General features: G+C 43.9%; 1 protein-coding gene across 7 annotated transcripts in view; it reads left to right on the forward strand.

Moving 5' to 3' along the window:
* The window catches only part of CAMK2G (calcium/calmodulin dependent protein kinase II gamma), a 114934-nt gene that overhangs the window by 42652 nt on the left and 53337 nt on the right, over positions 1-18945 (forward strand). For all 7 annotated transcript variants that reach the window (XM_084265490.1, XM_084265484.1, XM_084265487.1 and 4 more), the window contains exon 3: positions 4584-4643. In XM_084265490.1, coding sequence (XP_084121616.1) covers positions 4584-4643 — 60 coding nt within the window. The remainder of the gene's footprint in view (positions 1-4583; positions 4644-18945) is intronic.

Genomic DNA, 18945 nt, shown 5'->3' on the forward strand with positions numbered 1-18945 from the left:
GCCCTGTCTGTGTGTCTGAAGATGTTGTCCTCCAGGCCTTGGGTACCTTTGGAGGAAGAAGACTTGGTGAGGAAAAAAAACTGTGAAGCTGCTACATGAAAACTGGGAACTGATTGCCTGGAAAAGAAAGGAGCCCAGAAGATGGGTCTTACAATCTCAGTCAATTTCTGCCACCGCATCTTTGGGGTAACAGACAGAAATGGTCATTTTCTTACAAAAGAGTAAGAAAGGTACAACAACATAGAACTACTCACGTGCCTCACCCTGCTGGAAATTGCCAGTTTTTCATGAAGTAAAGCTGTGTGCATTTTGGTCTTTAATTGTCAGGTACATCTTTCTTTCATATCCTGTTATCCTGTTTATCTGCTGAAGTTTGAGGCATTTGGAACATACAGGCCAAACTATCATGGTTTTGGTCTGCTGTTTGCTATACTCAGGCAGTGTTATATTTGTTTTAACCTGCTCAGTTAGAGATTCTTACAGTTGTGATGTTATTAATCGTGTGCAGCCACTTCTGTCCATCAGTTGTGCACAAACAGTCCCGTTCCAGTGAACAGACTGCATGTTGTATAAAATGAAGCAGCTTCGTTTTTACAGGACCTTCGCTCTCACAATTGATGCTAACACAATTGTTCTTGTTTTCTATTAAAGTACCACTGTGGACAATTGAAAATACAAACCAAAGAAACCCCAGTTCTCTGAACAGTCAGTTTCTTCCCAGAAACCTATTCTGGAGAAACCAAATATTAGTGTTACTAGAATGACACTTAAAGCAGTATTTGCAGAGCAGTAATGCAAAAGGTACAAGTTAAATGTGGTCTCATGTGCTGAACCAAGATGCAGAAATTTTATGTCTGTAAAGGCCTAATAAAGAAAAATACTTTCACACCTTAGGTTGTGTATCAAACATGAGAAAGTTTTCTCCTGTGATCCTTTTAAGCGCCACCTCATTAAGCATTTACATTTTGAATTTTGCTACAAATCAGCTATGTAGACTGCACTTTTCTGTCTGTGTGAATACTCATTTGCTTCAGATTGTAGATTGTCCCAATAGCAAGATTCTCTTTTTTTTTTGGCTGGAAAACAGTAAATGAATATTAGATGAGAGTTTGTAATATCCTGTACTTAAGTTTTAAGCATCAGCTATTGTTCAAGGCTAGACAGCTCTGTAACGTAGCAGGAAAAGAGCTTAATGAAATTCAATATTTGGAAGCAGGAGGTAGATGAATTCAGACTTGGAACAGCAGTGCTAAATTTTAACAGGAAGGATAACTAACATTTGGAGTACTTAGGTGGCTGTGTGGCTTTATCACTTGGTCTTGAACACGAACACCTATCTTTTTTAAAGGATATGCTGTGGTTTAGGCAAGTTATGGTTGAATTTCGTGATTTGCAGAAGGCGGGAAATAGTCCTGATGTCACAAGCCTGGGATCCTGTAAGGTGTGTCCGAGGCGTTGCAGTGTGTCTGCGAGGTGTACTTCCACTGTGCATTACGGATGAGCACCTTCGCCCCACAGATGGCTTGCAGAAATAGTTTGACTTTTTGGGCTGAGGGAGGAGAAATTTGCTTTGCCAGCTTTTGGTAGGGCAAGAATCTGAGCCCATGTCACATTTGCATCATTATTTTAATCCAGTTAAGGTTACTTGGTGTTTTTAAGGTTTGGTGAGCTCCTGCATAAGAGATGTTTTAAAGCCCACCCTTTGGCTTCTCTGCTGGACTCACAGAACTTTTTTCTGTCTCTTACAGGGAATAGCCTTTGTTAGACCAGAGAAAGTTAGAAAAAGTGCAACTCCATGTTTGCTCCTTATGTATTTAGGTACCTGTACTGTGCCAGAGGCTACTGGGTGCTGAAGAAAGATTGAAAAAGGCGCTGGCTTTAGGGATGGGGGGGGGGAAAGAGGGGGCGGGGCTCTTTTAAGGTCTCAGGCTTGTCTGTTTTCTGGTGCCGCCTGCAACAGGACGGGTGATCCTGCGGGAATGGGATCCGTGATCCTCCAGGACCTGTGGCAGGAAACCCGCCCAGCCTGACCTTTTGCCGCTCTCGGCAGCAGCGGCTGGCTGCTGCGGGCTGGTGCTCCTGGGGCTGGAGTGTGCTTTCTCTGTGTGAGTTGTGCTTGAGTTTGCCTGTTTTGTTGCCCTGGAGACAGAAGTGTGGTATGCTTTCCCCCTGACCAGAAATAGTTTCCTGTACCTTGTGACCATAGCGCTGTACTCCTCTGGTCCCTGGCCAGGCTGTGCGGTGCTGGAGGGATGGGGTGTGGGGTGATGACCTCTTGTCACAAGTTCTGGTGTGGCTGCTGCCCATGATCACTGGCTGCCCTGCCCGCTCCCCTCCCTTGGCATGATGGTGTAGGATTTCAGGGGAGCAATTGCTCTTGATTTACATCTCCCCTGGCATTTTGATGGTTATGTCATTTTGTTTGAGCCTTGCTCCTGTCAGCTGTCTGTCCTGGCTGTCAGGACTCGGTGGCTGAGGAGCACGTGGTGAGCTCTTACCTCTCCTTCCCCCTTTGCTCAGCTGTTTTTGCTGTCTGCTTCCCTGCGTCCTTGTACTTGGGAACAGATTCTCAGCAAGTGTAACTGTGCACGAGGGCAACGTGATCTGGGTGGATGAAGGATCCCCTTCTGTAGGAGTTCCAAGTAGAGCTGGGAGGGTAAGCAGGGAATTTGCAAGACCCAGGCGTGCAAGCAGACTACGGGCAGTTTATATTAAACTCTCCTGCTGTGAGAATCTGGGCTGAGCGCAGAGTATGCGGCACAGTCTGTTACTTTGCAACTGTGTTTTGCAAAACCTTGTTTGTGAGAGATGCTTCTAAAAGGGAAGCCAAGGCACCCCCACCCCTCCCCAGCAATGCAGGCGAGAAAGCGCTTGCACTGCACCAGCGCCTCAGGAGCATGGAAGCTCTCCAGGCTTTCTTGCTGCCTGCTACTTTATTGGAGAGCAGTTCTGGCATAGAACTGTAAAATATATGCATCAACAACAATAATTTCCAGGATTGAGAAGGAAGGAGAGATGAAAGGAGTAATTTACCTTCCCCCAACCCCGAACAGTAGCAGATGAGGATGTAAGCACATCTCAGTCCTATAAAATATTAATTGGGACATTTTCTACAGTTCAGCAGTGGGAAAGATGACAGAAATCCCGCAGTGCCTTGAGCTGCTATTCCCAGCCCGGGAGAGAGAAGTGTTCTGAGATGAGATCTGTCTCGGTCTCCATCCTCTCTTCATGGGGAAGAGAACAGCTGCCCAAAGCCTGCCTTTACAGAGGCAAGGGAAGACCATGCAAAGACCACGGAGCTGCACAGGCTGTTCTTGGGCAGAGAAGGGCAGCGTGGCTTTGGTGAAGTGGGACTCCAGTGGGCTGCTTATACATCGGAGGATGCTGCATTCTGACCAGTGGTTTGCTGAGTAGCCCAACAAGCCAAGGGTCCTGGTTACTTCTGTGGAGAAGCCTGGTGTGTCACAGGGGATGCAGAGAAGGTGTTTTCAATCCTGTGTGCTGAAGATCTGCTACAGAAGAAATGTCAAGAGTAGGCAGGGACTGCTATTTCCCTGTACTATGTTCTTTTGAGAGCTGAACTGGGGAGAAAGGGCAGGCCTCGCTTCTTGCCTTGTTCCAGGCATCTGCATCCCTGAAAGTCTAGAGTTCAGCAGCTGCCAGGGCTGCCTGAAAGATGTGCACCTCTCAGATCCTTTCAGTGAATCTGTGCTTGCCCAATGTCAGCATTTCACTTGAGAGGACTTGATCATGGCTGCAGTGAAAAATCTCCTGCCAGAGCCTCAGTGGCCAAAAGTGCCCCTGCTTCTTGGTTGAGACAGGCAGAGTTGCTCTAACCTCTTTCCTTGCACTCCCACATGTTACATTTCTAGGGAGGGAAACCATTTTTTAGTCTCCTTGATATTTCTTTCTCTAATCCAGATGACAGTTGTGCTCAAACTGATGTTGCCTTTGGGCTGAAATAAGCATACTTAGCATTTGGGCAGAGCTTCTTGCCTGGAGATCTCGAAGTGCTTAATCAGCACTTCACTACCGTGTCTGTCCATGGGTACTGAAGTATGGTTACCTTTACGGTTCACTGAAGCTGGCAGAGTTCCCTACTTCATATGATGGCTGTGCACTAGCTGGAGCTAGCTTCTCTCCTACTCTACCCTTCTTCCCCGATGTCTCTCTGGAGTGAAAGCAGATCCTTTTCCTATTTCACGTGGGCTGTTTCTCCAGAGAGTTTTTCTCCTCCTTTTTGGCCTTGGAGAAGGCGATGTCACTGGAAGTGGCTGTGTGTATTTGTGAGGCTGATGGAAGAGCAGTGTCTGCTTCTGCTGCTACTCACTTTGAACCCAGGGAGGGAATATCAGTTTAGTGCTAGCTCTGTAGTGAGAGCAGATGTGGTCCTACAGCCTTGGCTGCACAGCCCTCACCTGAAGAGGCTGTGAGGTTTTGGGAGACAATTGTGTTCCAGCAGTTCCCAACCCTCTGAATGTCTGCTGGGTCACTGTGATCCTTTCTCCGTTGAATATGAACAAGACCTGTGGTGCTTGTGGTTCAGAGTGGTGCTTGACCCCTTGTTTCTTGTTCTTTTTCAGATCACCAGAAACTGGAACGTGAAGCCCGAATCTGCCGACTTCTAAAGCATCCAAATATTGGTAAACCTCCTTGGGCTCAGAGGGATGGGGGTGAAAGAGGAGTGGAGTATCTAATCTAGCACACTGTAAGAGAGCAGATCTATTCTGAATGTTCACAAAAACTCATTAAATGTGCCTGTTTGAATTTCTCGTTGTCAAATTCTGCACATGACACAGTCCCATTCCTTAGCATCCTGGCCCACTTGTTCACCAAGGGGTGCTCGCCCATGCAGAGCTGCTCCTGCTCTTTGGGTGATGCATGACTCTTGTTTGCTTATCTGACGTTCTGCAACAGGAGTGAGCTGTTGTTTGCTTTCCACACCCCTGTCTTTTTCTGCTGCTTGGCACTTTTTGATGTGTCACTGTGTTCAGTGACATGACCAAAGTTAAAGGAGGGTGGGTTAATATAGCAACTCATTACAGTAGCTACTTACGCCAAAAACTAGACACCAAACCCAAATTGCCCATTTTGGCAGCAGGAAAAAAGAAGAAGAAAAAAAAAAGGAATAAAGGGAATAGTTTTGTCTAGAAATACAGGAAGAGGCAAAATGAGGTACAACTTCAAACCAGAAGTACATCATTTACTGAACTGTAGAGAGAGGGTATGGATTTTTGTCTAGTTCCAAAGCATGACAGAAGTTGGTCCTGAGTTTTCTTTTAGATAAATTTAACGTTGCTGGAAGTTGCTTTGAGCAAAAAATTTGGACCATTAATAATACTCTCCTTAGGTTCTTTGAATAAACCCTCTAGGATCCTAGCTAAGGTTTAATTTGAATTAATTTAATTAAGAAAACATTAAGAAATACCAAACTGCCATCTTCAGCCAAACAGCTGTTAAATAGCCCTGTCTGGGAACTTGTGATGCATTACATTGTCTTTCTTCTGCATAACCCTGTCTGTCAGTGTAAATAATGTTTTAAGGGCATCTGTCCGGTCTCTTGACTTGCAGCTTCACAATCATTTGCTCCTATCCTCTGAAGACCTGAGAGAGGAAAGGTGCCTGACAACATACCCTGTGGATTAGCATCTGTAGGCTATTACCTTCTGTAGCAGTTTGCACTGGTTAATATATTGTCTGGCAAATGTGTTACTTGGCAAGATTCAGAATGACTAAAACTTATACTAACTAGTTATCAAGCCACATTTGCCATGTAAGAGCTGTTGCACTTAGTTGAGGAGGTGATGCTGCTTTATATTTGGGCCTTCACTTTCATCATCTCTTTTTTTTCTTGCCAGGCCTCTCACAGAGTAGGTCTTACACACAAGAGGAAACCCGCTTTTTATAAGTAAACCGCACCAGAACCAGAAACACATCACGTTCCTGGTTCAGTTCTACAGCTTTTCCCTCCTCTTTCATGAGCAGCAATGCTTGTCTCCTGTTGTATCGTGGTTTGGAAAAAACAGTTCCAGGGGAATGTCAGTGGTTTTCACATTTTCTACAGAGCATTTCGTGTCTTCCTAGAAAGAACAGTTTTCCTTTTAAGATAGAGAGACTAGTCACTCTAAACTCAATGGGTGGTCACAAATAGTAATAAAAGAATTAAGTTTTATTCCTATAACACAGAATCAAAGTGTGTTGAATAAGATCTTGGGAGGTCATAAGATCCATTCAATAGTCCTGTGAAAATCTTTTGTACCTGGCTGGTCCCAGGCACATCTGTCCTTAAAAACCTTTAATGCTTCCACAGCCCCTAGTGGCAATCTTTCAAATGTTTAGTTTTTCTGTCAGTTAGACATTAGAGAAAACATACTTTGCTGCTATCTTAGCTTGTTGTTTCAAGTTCTGTCCAGAGTATATGTGGAAAGTAGTTTTTCTTTCTTGTAACAATCTTTTACATATTTGAAGACTGTTATCATGTCTCTTTTTAGTCTTTTTCTTCAGACTAAACAAACCCAGTTCTTTCAGTCTTTTCTCATACGTCATGTTTTCTAGACTTCCAGTCTTTTTTTTTTCTCTTTTTTTTTTTCCCCTTTCCTGGACTCTATCCAGTTGCTTCATATCTTTACAGAAACGTGATGCTCAAAACTGGACATTGGATTCTAAGGCCATGTCAGTGCTGCCTAGAGGAAGAAGAATTGATTCACCTATCCTACCAGTGATATTCTTATTCTGTACATTGACCTGTGAAACATGCCATTTAAATATATTGTTGATCCACATTTGTTTTCTGACACATTATTGCTCCAGTCTACTTTCTGCAAAATCTGCAGCAAGGAAATAATTTTTCTCACCTTGCACAGAGGAGGATTCCTATTGAAGTGTCTGTTACATTTGGTTTTTTTAAATAGGAAGAAATCCACTTTGTAAGTTCTCCCCCCTTCCTTTCCCCACCCCCAATTTGTCAGGACCATTGTGACTTGACTTATTGTGGTATAATAGGGTTACAACCTCCCCTTCCATAACATGATTTTTAACAACAATGCCATGTATTGGGTCATGTAGACAGGAACACTGTTGAGCTCAGGACAAACTCTTGAAGATACCACTCAATATCTTGTTCCAGTTTGAGAGCGATCAATTTTGAGTGTGTTTTTATCATGAGGTGTGCTCACTATTGTGAGCTAGTTCTGAATATGCCTTTTTTTTTTTTGTGAATTGTTTATGGAAATAGGATGTAAGATGCTGTCAGAAGCCTTGCTGAAGTCCAGATGCTACATGCATTGCTGCTTCCATATTCCTTGGCCTTGTTATGTTGTCATAGAGGGGAAACATGTTGTTCTGACATAGCAGTAGGTTTTTTCCTTGAAAAGTGTATAGCAGCTAGTGATCACCAAGCTCCTGCCATTCTGTGTTGTAAACTGTTCTAGATGAATAGTCGGTGTGTTGCCTCAGTGTAAGCTGTGCTGCTAACACTGCATCAGTCCTGAAGAATTCTGCAGATTTTGCCCTCTCTTCCCCCCAGTTTTTCTGCTACAGTTTTTGTTGCAACCCACGTTGCAGCACGTGCTGCGCTCCTCCAGTGACCTGAGCCTGTAGTGACACCAGGGCAGATGACTGAAAACTAGGACTCTGAGGCAAGCTGATTTTTTTCTCTCCTTCCTGTGCACAGGGTATAAGCAAACCTGTTGTTGAATTTGAGGTTCCTATTTATTTACTGCAAGACAGTTGATTCTGCTATGGAGATTCTTGGTTGCAATGCACTGCCATAACAACGGTGCTCCAATAAAGGTTACTCTAAGTACAGAATAATGGTGGTATTTCTATTTGCTGTTGTGTGGTGTGAAATGACTGTTTTCTAAGTTAACCTAACGTGCCTTCATGAAATCTCAGTCCTAATTATAGGCTATTGCTCTGTAATCGGGTGTTTTGCTTGTCTGTAGATGCACATTATGGCCAAGGTAATCACAGTGGAGTAATCCTTCAAAAGCTTAGTGCTACAGTGAAGTGTTTTTGTCTGGACAGAAGAAAGTTGACTTGGCAATTTTCTAATTTCTGACTCATAGGATGTACCATGTTCTCATTATGAACCATCCAGTTGAATGTGCTGATATAGGTGGCCACCTATAGACTTCAGTTCAGTAGAGGCAGGACTACTTTCCCTAATTTTCAACCTGTTTGCAGTTTTTTTCTCTTCTCAATTTTGTAGTGTGTTTTACATTCTGATCCAGAGAAGCACTTGCCAGCCATGCTTGCTAAATACAGCAAAATTGGATGGAGACCAATCAGTGATCTGTTACTCCATCCTGTTTTAAAGACAAAAGAGATGCACCCATTACTGAGGGCATAGGAGTGTTAAAGAGAGGTAGAAGGCAATATCATTAAAGCCCTACTGTCTGTAAGCAGATAAAAAGCCTGTGGAAGTTGTCAAGAGTCATGGCTCCGTGGGGAATTCCATTTCTTGAACAACTTACTGTTCTAGTGTTTCACTTATCTATAAATCCTACGGGCAGTTGACATGAGTGTATTTGGGAATGTGTAGAAGAGAATGATAAGGTTATCTTCTGCCTTGCTGTCCCTGCTTTGCAGGAAAGAAGCAGCTTTCTATAAGCATATTCATATCCCTGACCCTCCATTTGCAGACACTTTTCTGATTGTGCCACTGAAGCCTGTGCAATGGCTAAGATGGAATAGACTTCACTACTGCCTTCTCTTTCTTGTAGAGCTAAACTCAGCGTCTGTGTTGAGTATTGACTCTTGCTTACTGGAACAGCTCTTCTGGTCTTCTGCTTGGTTGTAAACTTAATTTCAGTCAGTCTATTTGATTTTTAAATCCTCTAATGTGTTTGACACGTGGGGATCCTCTTGTGGAGAATTCTGTTTTTTCCCATGCTTTCTGCTAGTCATCAAATACTAGAGCAGTGACAAGAATTGAGAACTCAATCCCAGCTTTTTCTTGCAGGTTTGTTCAGTGCAGATATGAAGTTCAGCACAGCACTGAATATCACCTTTCCTTTCTTGGGACTCCCAAAGCAGTATGATGCAAAATTTGATAAAAACACTTGTCCATAGTTTTGAAAAAATCTTCTCTAGTATTCTGTGTTCTCCTATAGCAGTAGGTTTGTGGCTTGTCTGGTGCACCATGAAGTCTGCACTGTGCATGGATTTTGTCCACTGTGGTGTAAGGTGTTGCCCTTCTCCTAAATTTTCTTTGTTATGTCACTCTAAATATGTGCCTCCTCTTTGGATCTGTCACCAGATGATCTGTGCACTTAGATATTTTTAACCCAACTGTACAAAAGTAGTTCTTGAATAGCTTTTGTTCATATTTCAAACCAAAGTGTTTCTGGTCAGTTATTGTGTCCCAGCTCATAGCAGCCTATGCTGTGAAGAACTGCATGCACTTAGGTCTAGAATAATAAAATTACTTATTTTAAGAGAGGCTGGTAGTAGCCCAAGAGCCAGAGCCAAATTCCGTTTCTGATTTCTGCCTTCATATCCTTGTTCTGAACTGCTTCAGAGTTAATTTCTTTGAGGGAATTTATAGCAGTAGGGAAGTGCTGTCCTCAGCATCTATCAGAATTATTGCTTTTTCAGGTTTTTCCTACTTCTGACTTTTTTTTCCAAAATATACTTGCACTTGAATTCTTTTTATTTTAACTTCTATCTGTTGGCTTCTTTCAGCATAAACCACAATTTTGGACATGTCCTTATTTAAAATGGGGAGAAAACGGTATCGTTATCTCCTGAGAGTTAAAGGAATTTTTTTTGGTGACCCAGTTCAATTTCATTTCCTTTGACAAGTGGTCTGTGCTCCTAGTACCTCTGTCTCATGGGAGTCATTTTGATGGATGTCTGTTTAAAAAAAAAAGGCCTACCATTTGTGTGCCCTTAAATAATGGTTATGTTCGAGGTGCACATTGCTGCAAGGACCAAGGAGGATACTGTGCTTCTGCGTGCAGGCCAGCTGGAGGACCCCACAGTGCTCATAACCAACCTGGGTGAGAAGCGGGGTGCATTGATCATGTCTGCAGACCTAACACTGGATTTGTTGTTGTGGTATCAGCCACAAGTTAAGTTTTGCTCATTCCTTATTTTCAGATACTACTCTTGATAAGCAGGCACCCCCCTGCTGCCTCTTGGAATGTCTTCCTATCACCTTTTCCTTAACAAGAGATTTGAATTGCTTCCTTGGTGAACCAGAAAAAAACGTAGGCTGTGTTTTGCTGTAAACAGCAGATTTCCTTGTTTTCATTTGGCTGCAGACATCCAGACTGCCTTTGCAATTGGGGCAGAAAGGATGTTTTGTGCAAAGAAGAGTTAAGATGGTGGGGATTCTCCAGTGGTGTGGCCATGAACGCTGCCTGATGGAAGCTCAGTGATTTCCAGGTGGGATGCTCCCACGCCTGGCTGCTGTTTAAAGTTGCTGCCCTGTGGCTTCTGTTTCTGGGGGACCACTCCTTTTCTCAGGTGAAAGTGCAGAAAAGGGGGTGGTGGGAGAAGAGATTTTTTTTAGCAGGAGTTAGGCTTTATGGCTTTCTCAGTTAGTGAGAAGCTTTTCCTTGGAAGTGCATGGTGCTGTCTGAGAGGACAGTGAGCTGTTGCATTTCCTAAGAGGTCCAACAATGATGTTCTTGGTTTTGTGTTCAACTTGCTCTCCTCTTCCTTCTACCCCTGAAGAAACCAACCCAGAGAAAAACGCTACCTATCAATCAAGAAAGCACCCAAAAAAGCATTAGTGATATGCCTTTGTGTTGGAAAGCTTGTGCCTTTGAGCTGCAAGTTACCATCCGCTGCCTCTAGTCCTGCACTGCTAGTACAGATTTGGTGAGTGCCCAGGCATGTCTGGCTGAGAGGTGGCTCCCCAAAACCCCACGCAGGCCAGTTTTTTATTTCTTGTTCTGATTCTCCCTGTTAGCTGTTGTTTGTTTATCTCTTCTTGTGTTACTTCTTTCAGTAAATACCTGTTATTTATTTTACATCTTTTTGATTTTTCCTTTTTCGACCTCCTCTTCCTATAGTTTTTCCTGTGGCTTAAGAAAAATATTTCTTCATAATCCCCTTCAATTTGGCAATTGGGTGACAATGGCATTTTCTTCCTTGCCAGGAGATATATTTATTCTATGTGTCTTTGTGGTCTGTGCTAGAAAGGTATTTGGATTGCATCATTCATCTATTTAGCTGTGAGATTTATCTGTATGCAAGCAATCCCTTAAATAAGTAGTGGGATGATAGCCAGACTCAGCATACTCAAATTCAAAGGTACTGCAAAAGCTGGAGAAGGAGGATTCCTCCCCCCACCCCCACCCCCCCCCACCCCCCTTCTTTTTTTGGTCTGGTTTTCCCCCTTCCTGCCTCTAGTTGGAATAGCAGAGAGGAAATGGAAGGAGCCACCTTTGGGGTTCCCCCAGCACAGAAGGGAGAGACAGCTGCCCTGGGGTGAAGTGATGCAAATGACAAGCTGCCTTTTGAGCAGAGCCCATCCCTGTGGCTCGGTCTCATGGCCATCCTGTGCAAGGCGGGGAGGGAGCTGTGTGGATCAGGTTGACACAGCAAGGTGGGGGGTGTCAGGAGGCAGAACGCCTGGGGGCATGGGCAGGGGCACCGCCTCACAGCACCAGCGGCTGCTGCTGTCCCGGGGGCAGAAATGTCTGTAGTGAAGTGGCGCAGCCTGTGTGAGACCCCTAACATTTGTCATTGCCCCTGTCTCTGTTGATTCTCATGAAGTGGGTGTCCTCTGTGTATTTTCTTTGAGATACTAATAAAGCTGAGTTACTGTTGTGTTGGGGTGGTTTGAGGTTTGTTTGGGTTTTTGGTTTTTTGTGGTTTTTTTTTTTATAGAAAAAGCTCTTCAATAATAGTAGTACTTATCAAAAGTACTTTTCTTATCTGGTATGTGGGTAACCAGAAATTATTAATAACAATTCTGGATGGTCCTGATTGTACTGTTATCAGGAGAGTAGGAAATATTCCTGCTAATGCACTCTTTTGGCTCACGTAATGTTTAAGTAGGGCATACTGGGTGTTAGTATCACGCACTGAACTTCAGCCTTTTCATACAGGCATTGCAAATTCAAAGGAAAAAAACGCAACATTTAGTTGGCACTGAAATGTGGGTGGGTGGTTGGTTGGGTTTTTTTAAATGCTTTGTGATTGTGTTTGGGTTTGCTTTTTTTAAAAAAAAAACTTTTGCTTTTTACCTGGCAGAAGGGCAGGAAGGATACTGTTCTCCCTACAGCTTTTCTAGTCTGTGGATATCTGTACATCAGGGAATTTCCCCTGACCTGGCACCACAATGTATGGCAGAAAGGGCACTGTTTTAACCTCTTTTTTTTTTCATGGCTGGAGTGTTAAAAAGGTTACAGTGACAATTATGCTGAGCGGGGGAAACCCCACCTCTGTGTACTTGTTTGCTTGTTAATACTCCCTAGGACTGTGCCTGGTCTTTCTTTCCAGAGCCTGCACCAGCTCAGTTCAGCCTGAACCAGAGCAGAGCGTGAAGAAGGCTGCATTCTCTTCCATTTTCCAAAGTGTTAAAGCTGCAGTTGGTTTGAAATGGTGCGGGCTTGGGGAGTTAACAGCAAGCTGATGTATATCCAGCATACTGTAACCTCTCTGTCAGATTTGGAGGGAAGAGGAGGAAAGAGTCTGTGTTCCTAAGGGGCTGGTTAACAGCAATGTGCTATGTCCTGTTAGCTAACTGTCCTGCTGCTGTTAGTTACTGCTCTAACAAAGCTGGTCATTAGCTGCTGGAACAGATGATTTCTAGAGGATTATTTGCATTACACAATTTAATGGTTTTTAATAGCAAACTTTTAATTAAAAGGAGAGTCCTTTTGGAAGCAGCCTGAGCAGCTGCTGCTGAATTCTGCGTGTTTAATGTAATTAGAGGGACAGCTGGGGTGGGAGCTGAGCACCCAGCTCACTGGCAGTCACAGGTCGGTGGTGGCTCCTCATGGGACCAGCATCCTGAGCGATGTGGACTGTGCAGGAAGCGTCCTGGTGCAGAGCCAGGCTCGGAGGTGGCGGGACAGTTCCCGTCTTGGCTGCCCAGGCTGGTGAGCAGCTGGGGAAGCGACAAGTGGGTGGTAGCCATCTGCGTCAGTTCACTTGTCACTTTGTGCTGCCACGGATGGTGGTGCTCAGTTTGCAGTCTGTTGGGCCATGTGTATTTGTATCTACAGTTTCAGCATCTCCTGGCACGTTGGAGAGTATCTTTGAAAGAGGGCATCAGGCAGGCTTTAGCCTCCCCATTTTATTCTGCTGCTTCTGGCATGTGCTATCTCTTGAAATATGCCCCTTGTGGTATCTCCTGCCTCCTCCCTTTCTCCATGATACAGGGAAATGTCTGATTGGAAACTGCTTAGAAGCGAAGCTGTGGCTGTTTCTAATGAGGGGCTGACCTTTAAATAGCATTGTTCAGTCTAGAAGATCCCACAGCACTTTTCAGTATGCACTACTACGGCTGTGTGAAGGAGATACCACACTGTGATTAAGGCGATTTCAACCAGATTTCTGGTTGCCTCGTATTGGCTCTGCTGCAGGTACTGCAACACAGGCAGCTTAATTTGGGAGCCCCCAGTATTACTTAATGGCAGCATGCAATGTTTGCTGATGCAGAGGTAGTTGGCTAATAGCATCCTTTATGTTCTCATAGTATCCAAATGCTTTACACTTAGGAACACCAGTGAACCTAGATTTAACAGACAGGATTACCTTACCCTGTAGCTTGAACTGCTCCACAGTTTGCTGTGGATTTGGAATACAGGGGAATGTTCATCCTGGGGCTTACGTGGCAGGCATAAACGCTTCTGGCCTGATATACTTGGCATAAGAGTAAAAAGATAATATTCAGCACACTGGATGGAGTGAAGGGAAGATGTGGGTGAAATCTAGGTTAGGCATAATCTGTGTATGTGACCCCAATATCAACTGGCCTTTTACATAAGACTCTTAAAAATGAGATGCCTGTTGCTGTTCAATTCTCATGTTCTGTAGCTCAGGTGAACTTCTGCAAAACTCGAAAGTTCTTTTCTGATTTTTTTCATGATTCATTTCGACTTCTGCATTCACAGAGTCTTGCTTTGCGTGACTCAGCAGCAGTTTGCATTGGTTGTTATGAGGTAAATTTTCCTCTTATGCTCAGTTGCTTTGTATCACACTGAAACATCAAGGAGCTGTGGCTCTGTGTTCAGGGTCACTTTATTCAGGCAGGGAATGCAAACCACGTGGCACGACTGTTAATTGCTGTTTCTTGCTAAGATACTTAATTTTCTGTAGTTACTATCATAGCTTATTATTATAATTAATTTCTGAAATAAAAACTGTACATACATGAGGATTTTGAAACCTTTTGAGTTATCATCATTAAGTTTTGTTTGTCGGGTAAGATTTCCAGGAAGCCTCTGATGACACCAGGTAATACTCACAGCACATGTTCTTAGAAAGTACTTGAACTCCTGGTACCCAGCAGCTGTTAGGTTCAGTAACCATAACGCATCCATCCCCTTGAGCCACTCACTGTGGTATCAGGCTCTTTGTAAATGCTGTGGATTGCATTAGGGCCTTGGACCTGATACACACACCCACGTGAGACAGTAAACAATTTGCCTAACTTGCATCCAGCGGTGCTGAAGATCTGAGTTTTTGGGGAAAGGGAATGATTTGATCTCACTGTTTTTCTGTTGTTATTTTTCCAAAAAGCCAGCCTTGTGGGAGGTGCTTCCTGTACAGGTAAAAGCAGTTTACATAGAATGAGGCTGGAAGGGAGACTGAGGTGAGAGAAGGTTCATAGGATCATAGACTATCCTGAGTTGGAAGAGATCCACAAGGATCATCCAGACCAGCCCCTGGCTCCACACAGGGCCAGACAAGCCAGAGCATGGGACTAAGTGCATCTTCCAGACGCTTCTTGAACTCAGTCAAGCTTGGTGCTGCAACCACTAAGGATGCTTAAACCAGTTTGCTAGGCTGTGCCTTGTGTGGTAGTGATGCGTTGCAGCTCTTCTGCTGTGCATTTAAAACAGGGGACGTTTTTAGGTAGCAATCTCATTACCCTTGGTGGAGCACCACTACAGTACCAAATTCAGGACTGTATAAGAAGAAAGTTAGGTTTTTTTGGTGTATTTCTGAAAACGCTCTTTCATCAAGATGCTGTATTGAAACCACTGCTTATCTGTCCCAGAATCTGTGTGCTTCTTGGAGATACTGTCCAGGCAGTGGTGCACACTTTCTGCTGACTGACTAGCTGGTATCATTGCAGATGTTTCTACCTAACAGTCCGTAACTGATTCTGTTCCTTTGGATAGCATTTGTTCTTTCATTGCTTACTAGTGCTGTGAGACTTTCTGAAGCTGTCTGAAAGATGACAGTCTTACAGACTTAGATGTGCTTGTGAACGCTGGGAGCCCTCTGTTCTTGGTTTGGATGCAGATTTTTTTCTGTGCAGTGACTAAAACCTTGGGCAAAGTCTTTTGCCATCTCCTGTAACTGATTTAGTGCCTCATTGTCTGACTCACTTCTGTTCTCTTTCTCTCTCCCCTCTCCTTGTATGTTCTTGCTGACCATTGTAGCAAGTGTCTTTCATCCATCAGAGACCTTCAACATGAGAACAGGCGTCGGGTGAGCCTGACTGGTGTTGCAGGGGCTGATTTCCTACATCTGTAAGAATCGTGTGTTTGGAGTGTTTGGCTGGGAAGGAAATATGGTTTGACTTGCTGCTTCTGGGCAACAGAATTGGTTAATAGAAATAATCTACTTCATCTTCTGGTGAATAGAGTGAGATCAGGTTCCTTGGCAAGTGCCTGACTCCTGTAGTTTTGTTGTCTTTTGAAAGACCCTGTGTTTCTGTTGTGCAATTTCCCCATTGCTGTGACTTGAGCCTCTTTTTGTCATGTCTGTGTTTGTCTAGCCTGCTTCACTAGGCGTAGATGTCACTGCTCCCCTGAAAGAGGGGGGGAAAAAAGACTTCTCTAATGTTTTTGAAGATCAGATTAACTGGATGAGTATTTTTTTATTTTGAACTTTCCATTTTCTTATAGATAGCCAATTCTCCTTTACCCTCCAGCATGTACATATGAATTTTTTTTTCACTGTTTTTTGTCAACAGGTTACACAGCTATGAGCAGCTGCTGTGAGCTCTGCTCAGCTGCTTGATTGAAGCTGAACTTGTGGTAGTAGTAGAGGTGTTAGATGGTGTGTCAGGACCAGCAGCCTGTGGAACAAATGGGCTCTCCTTTTCATGGGAAAATGTCTGAAACAGAGGACAGCCCAGTGATGTTACCCACTCTTGGAGCCAGCCATTTGGGAACCTGTGTCCTGCCTTCAAGTAGAGGACACTTTCATCAGCCATCTTTAAGCAAAGAGAGCTCTATGCTGTGGGAGGTGAAGGTGTCAGACGGTATCTGATGTTTGTGTATCTTTATGATGAACGTTAAGATAATGTGAATCATATTTATGAACCAAAGTCGAGAGGAGGCCAAGAAAAATTTTGATGCTTTTATCCTTGATGTGAGCTAAAGGTGGTGGAGCTGCTCCAGAGTGGTGGAGCTGCTCCTGAGTATATGCTATTGTATGGGCTGGCTGAATAGTTTTGGAAAAGGCAGATCATAGTTTTAAGCTGACAATTCCTAGTAATTAGCACTATATTAGAAAGCAAAGCATTTGAACTTGTGTGTCAGCAGAGTGAACTATGGCATCAGAGCTGCCAATTGCAGTATCCTTGCTGGTCAGGAAGGCTCCTGTGGTTCTGCAGGATGCTAGGTAAGCGAAATGTTAGGATGAAAGGGCACTGGGTGCTCTTGCTGTGCTGCTGCTGGGTATTGCTTTTGTTTCTTCCCATCAGCATTGGTATGAAGTAGGTGTGGGTGGGGACTGAAAGTCTTAAGAGGTCTGGTATATTCAGACTTTTCTTAATCCTTTATGACTGCTCTCATTGCAGCCTCATGTTCTAAGCTGTTGCTAATTCTTCCCATACAGGTGGTGGGGCCCACAGTCACCTTTGCTTTTCTGGGGTTTGCATTCTACCGTTACTCCCTGAGCTCTGTTAACTCAGCAGATTAAATCCCAGGCAGATTTTGTTCCAGTGTGGCTCTGGGCCATCGCAAGGAAGCAGCTCCCTTGTTAAGTTAATGACCTGTGTCCTGCCTCCAAGGCCTTCTTTTGCTGTGCAGCCCTAGGGTGATGTACAGCGTCAGTATTTATGAACTGTCTCTGTCCTCCTGTCATGGTTCCTCACCTACGGACGCAAATAGTGTTTTACTGTCCTTCAAATAGTGTTTTACTGTCCTTGAGGGCTCTTTCTGCTGCCTCTGCCAGCTGAATTGCTACTTCCTTCCCTTTTCATAATGTATCTAACAAAATTGCTTTCTTCAGGACAAAGAAATGATACACATCAGCTCATTTATGTTTTATTTTCTGGTGTAATTTGCTGCCCACATCTTTGTATCGATGTTTATTGTTCACTATTTCTCACTTCTACCTGCAGATGTGTTTGCTGTTCCCTTTTCATGGCCACAGCTCTCAGCCTTGCTGGTGGCAGTGCTCCTCCTGTCAGGAGTTCATTCGTGCTGCTCTCCTCTCTGCTTGGTGTTTCTTGCAGCACTTGGATGACCTTTCAGGTGCCAGAGGAAAGAGAATGCTTTTTTGTGCACAATGAGCGTCACCAGACATGACCTAATTAGCACATTTAGCTTTCCTTGAAGTTTCTCCATCTGTTCCCCCTTCAGAAAGTCCCTTCACAGACTATTGACCATGTTCTAGGCTTCAGCTCTTGTTCATGTGCCTGTCTCCTGCATTCACCTCAAATAGTCTTGTGCAGTGGAGTGAAAGCTGCCTTGCACTGGGAATCCAAGTGTCTGTTTCAGCCACTTCCCATCTTGTTTCCAGTCTTGAAAGGAAGTATTTTCTCCTAGGAATTACACTACTTCTCACTTGCTTTCTGTAATACTGTCTCTGCTGGTTTCTGCCAAGTGCTCAGGAGGGAAGTTTTCCTGTAAACACAAAATTGTATTGCATTGAAGTTATTACAAAGACAACTAAACTTGCTTGGATAATTTTTTTTTTCAGTGAATGATTTGAGTAATGTAAAGGTGATGTGTCACTGTTTTCCTACCATAGGAACAGTACAGTTTTGAGTTTGTGTGTGCTTGTGTGATGTGGAAGGGCACCTTAGCAAAGGAGAGTTGCAGGGGGCACTGGAGGAAAGCATTGAGGACATTTGCAAAAGCTGTTCCACATGAGGTACGAGCATGTGCCAAGTGCTAGTTTGAAACATTCCCAAGACAGCGATGGTAGCTGATGTCATGCGCCAGTAAGAGGTGCAAGCTGACCTCTTGATAATGGCAGAGAGAAAATCATGATGCTGGGAAAAGTCAAGACAGGTCACCTGTATTTTATGTGGAAGAGAGTGGAAGAAAGGGACGAGGAGGCAAGGGTACAACTGAAGTGACAGAGCAGGATAATGAGATTTTTCTTGTAGGGATGAAAATGGTAATGTTACTTTGGTCAATACTCTATTACAAGGTGTTACAGTGACAGAGACCCAGTCTGGCCTTGGCTAGTTGCTTTAGTTGGATGAATCAATAGGGAAGGACTGTAGATAGTGATGTGAAGAAGGCAGCTTGTCCTAGTCAGGGTGTGAAGTTTTGGGAATTGAGTCAAATAAGATTGTTAGCTTGTGACTCTGGCAGAGGAAGAAGTGAAGATTTCTGGCAGAGGAGAAAAGCAAAGGGTTGGGGGTAGGTAACAACAAGAAATTAAGGGTTTAGTTTCTCCTCTTGTGTTAGAACTAGTGCCCAGCTATCCAAGAAATGTCAAGAGAAGCTTAGATTTTGATTCATACAGGAGGACACAGCACTGTGCTGACTGCATGGATACAATAGCTATTGCCCATGTTTAACATGGGGAAAGGAAGTAAAAGCCTCATAGACCTCAGAATACCAGGGG

The sequence above is a fragment of the Gallinula chloropus genome (assembly GCF_964237585.1).
Source record: "Gallinula chloropus genome assembly, chromosome: 5".
NCBI classification, from domain to species: domain Eukaryota; kingdom Metazoa; phylum Chordata; class Aves; order Gruiformes; family Rallidae; genus Gallinula; species Gallinula chloropus.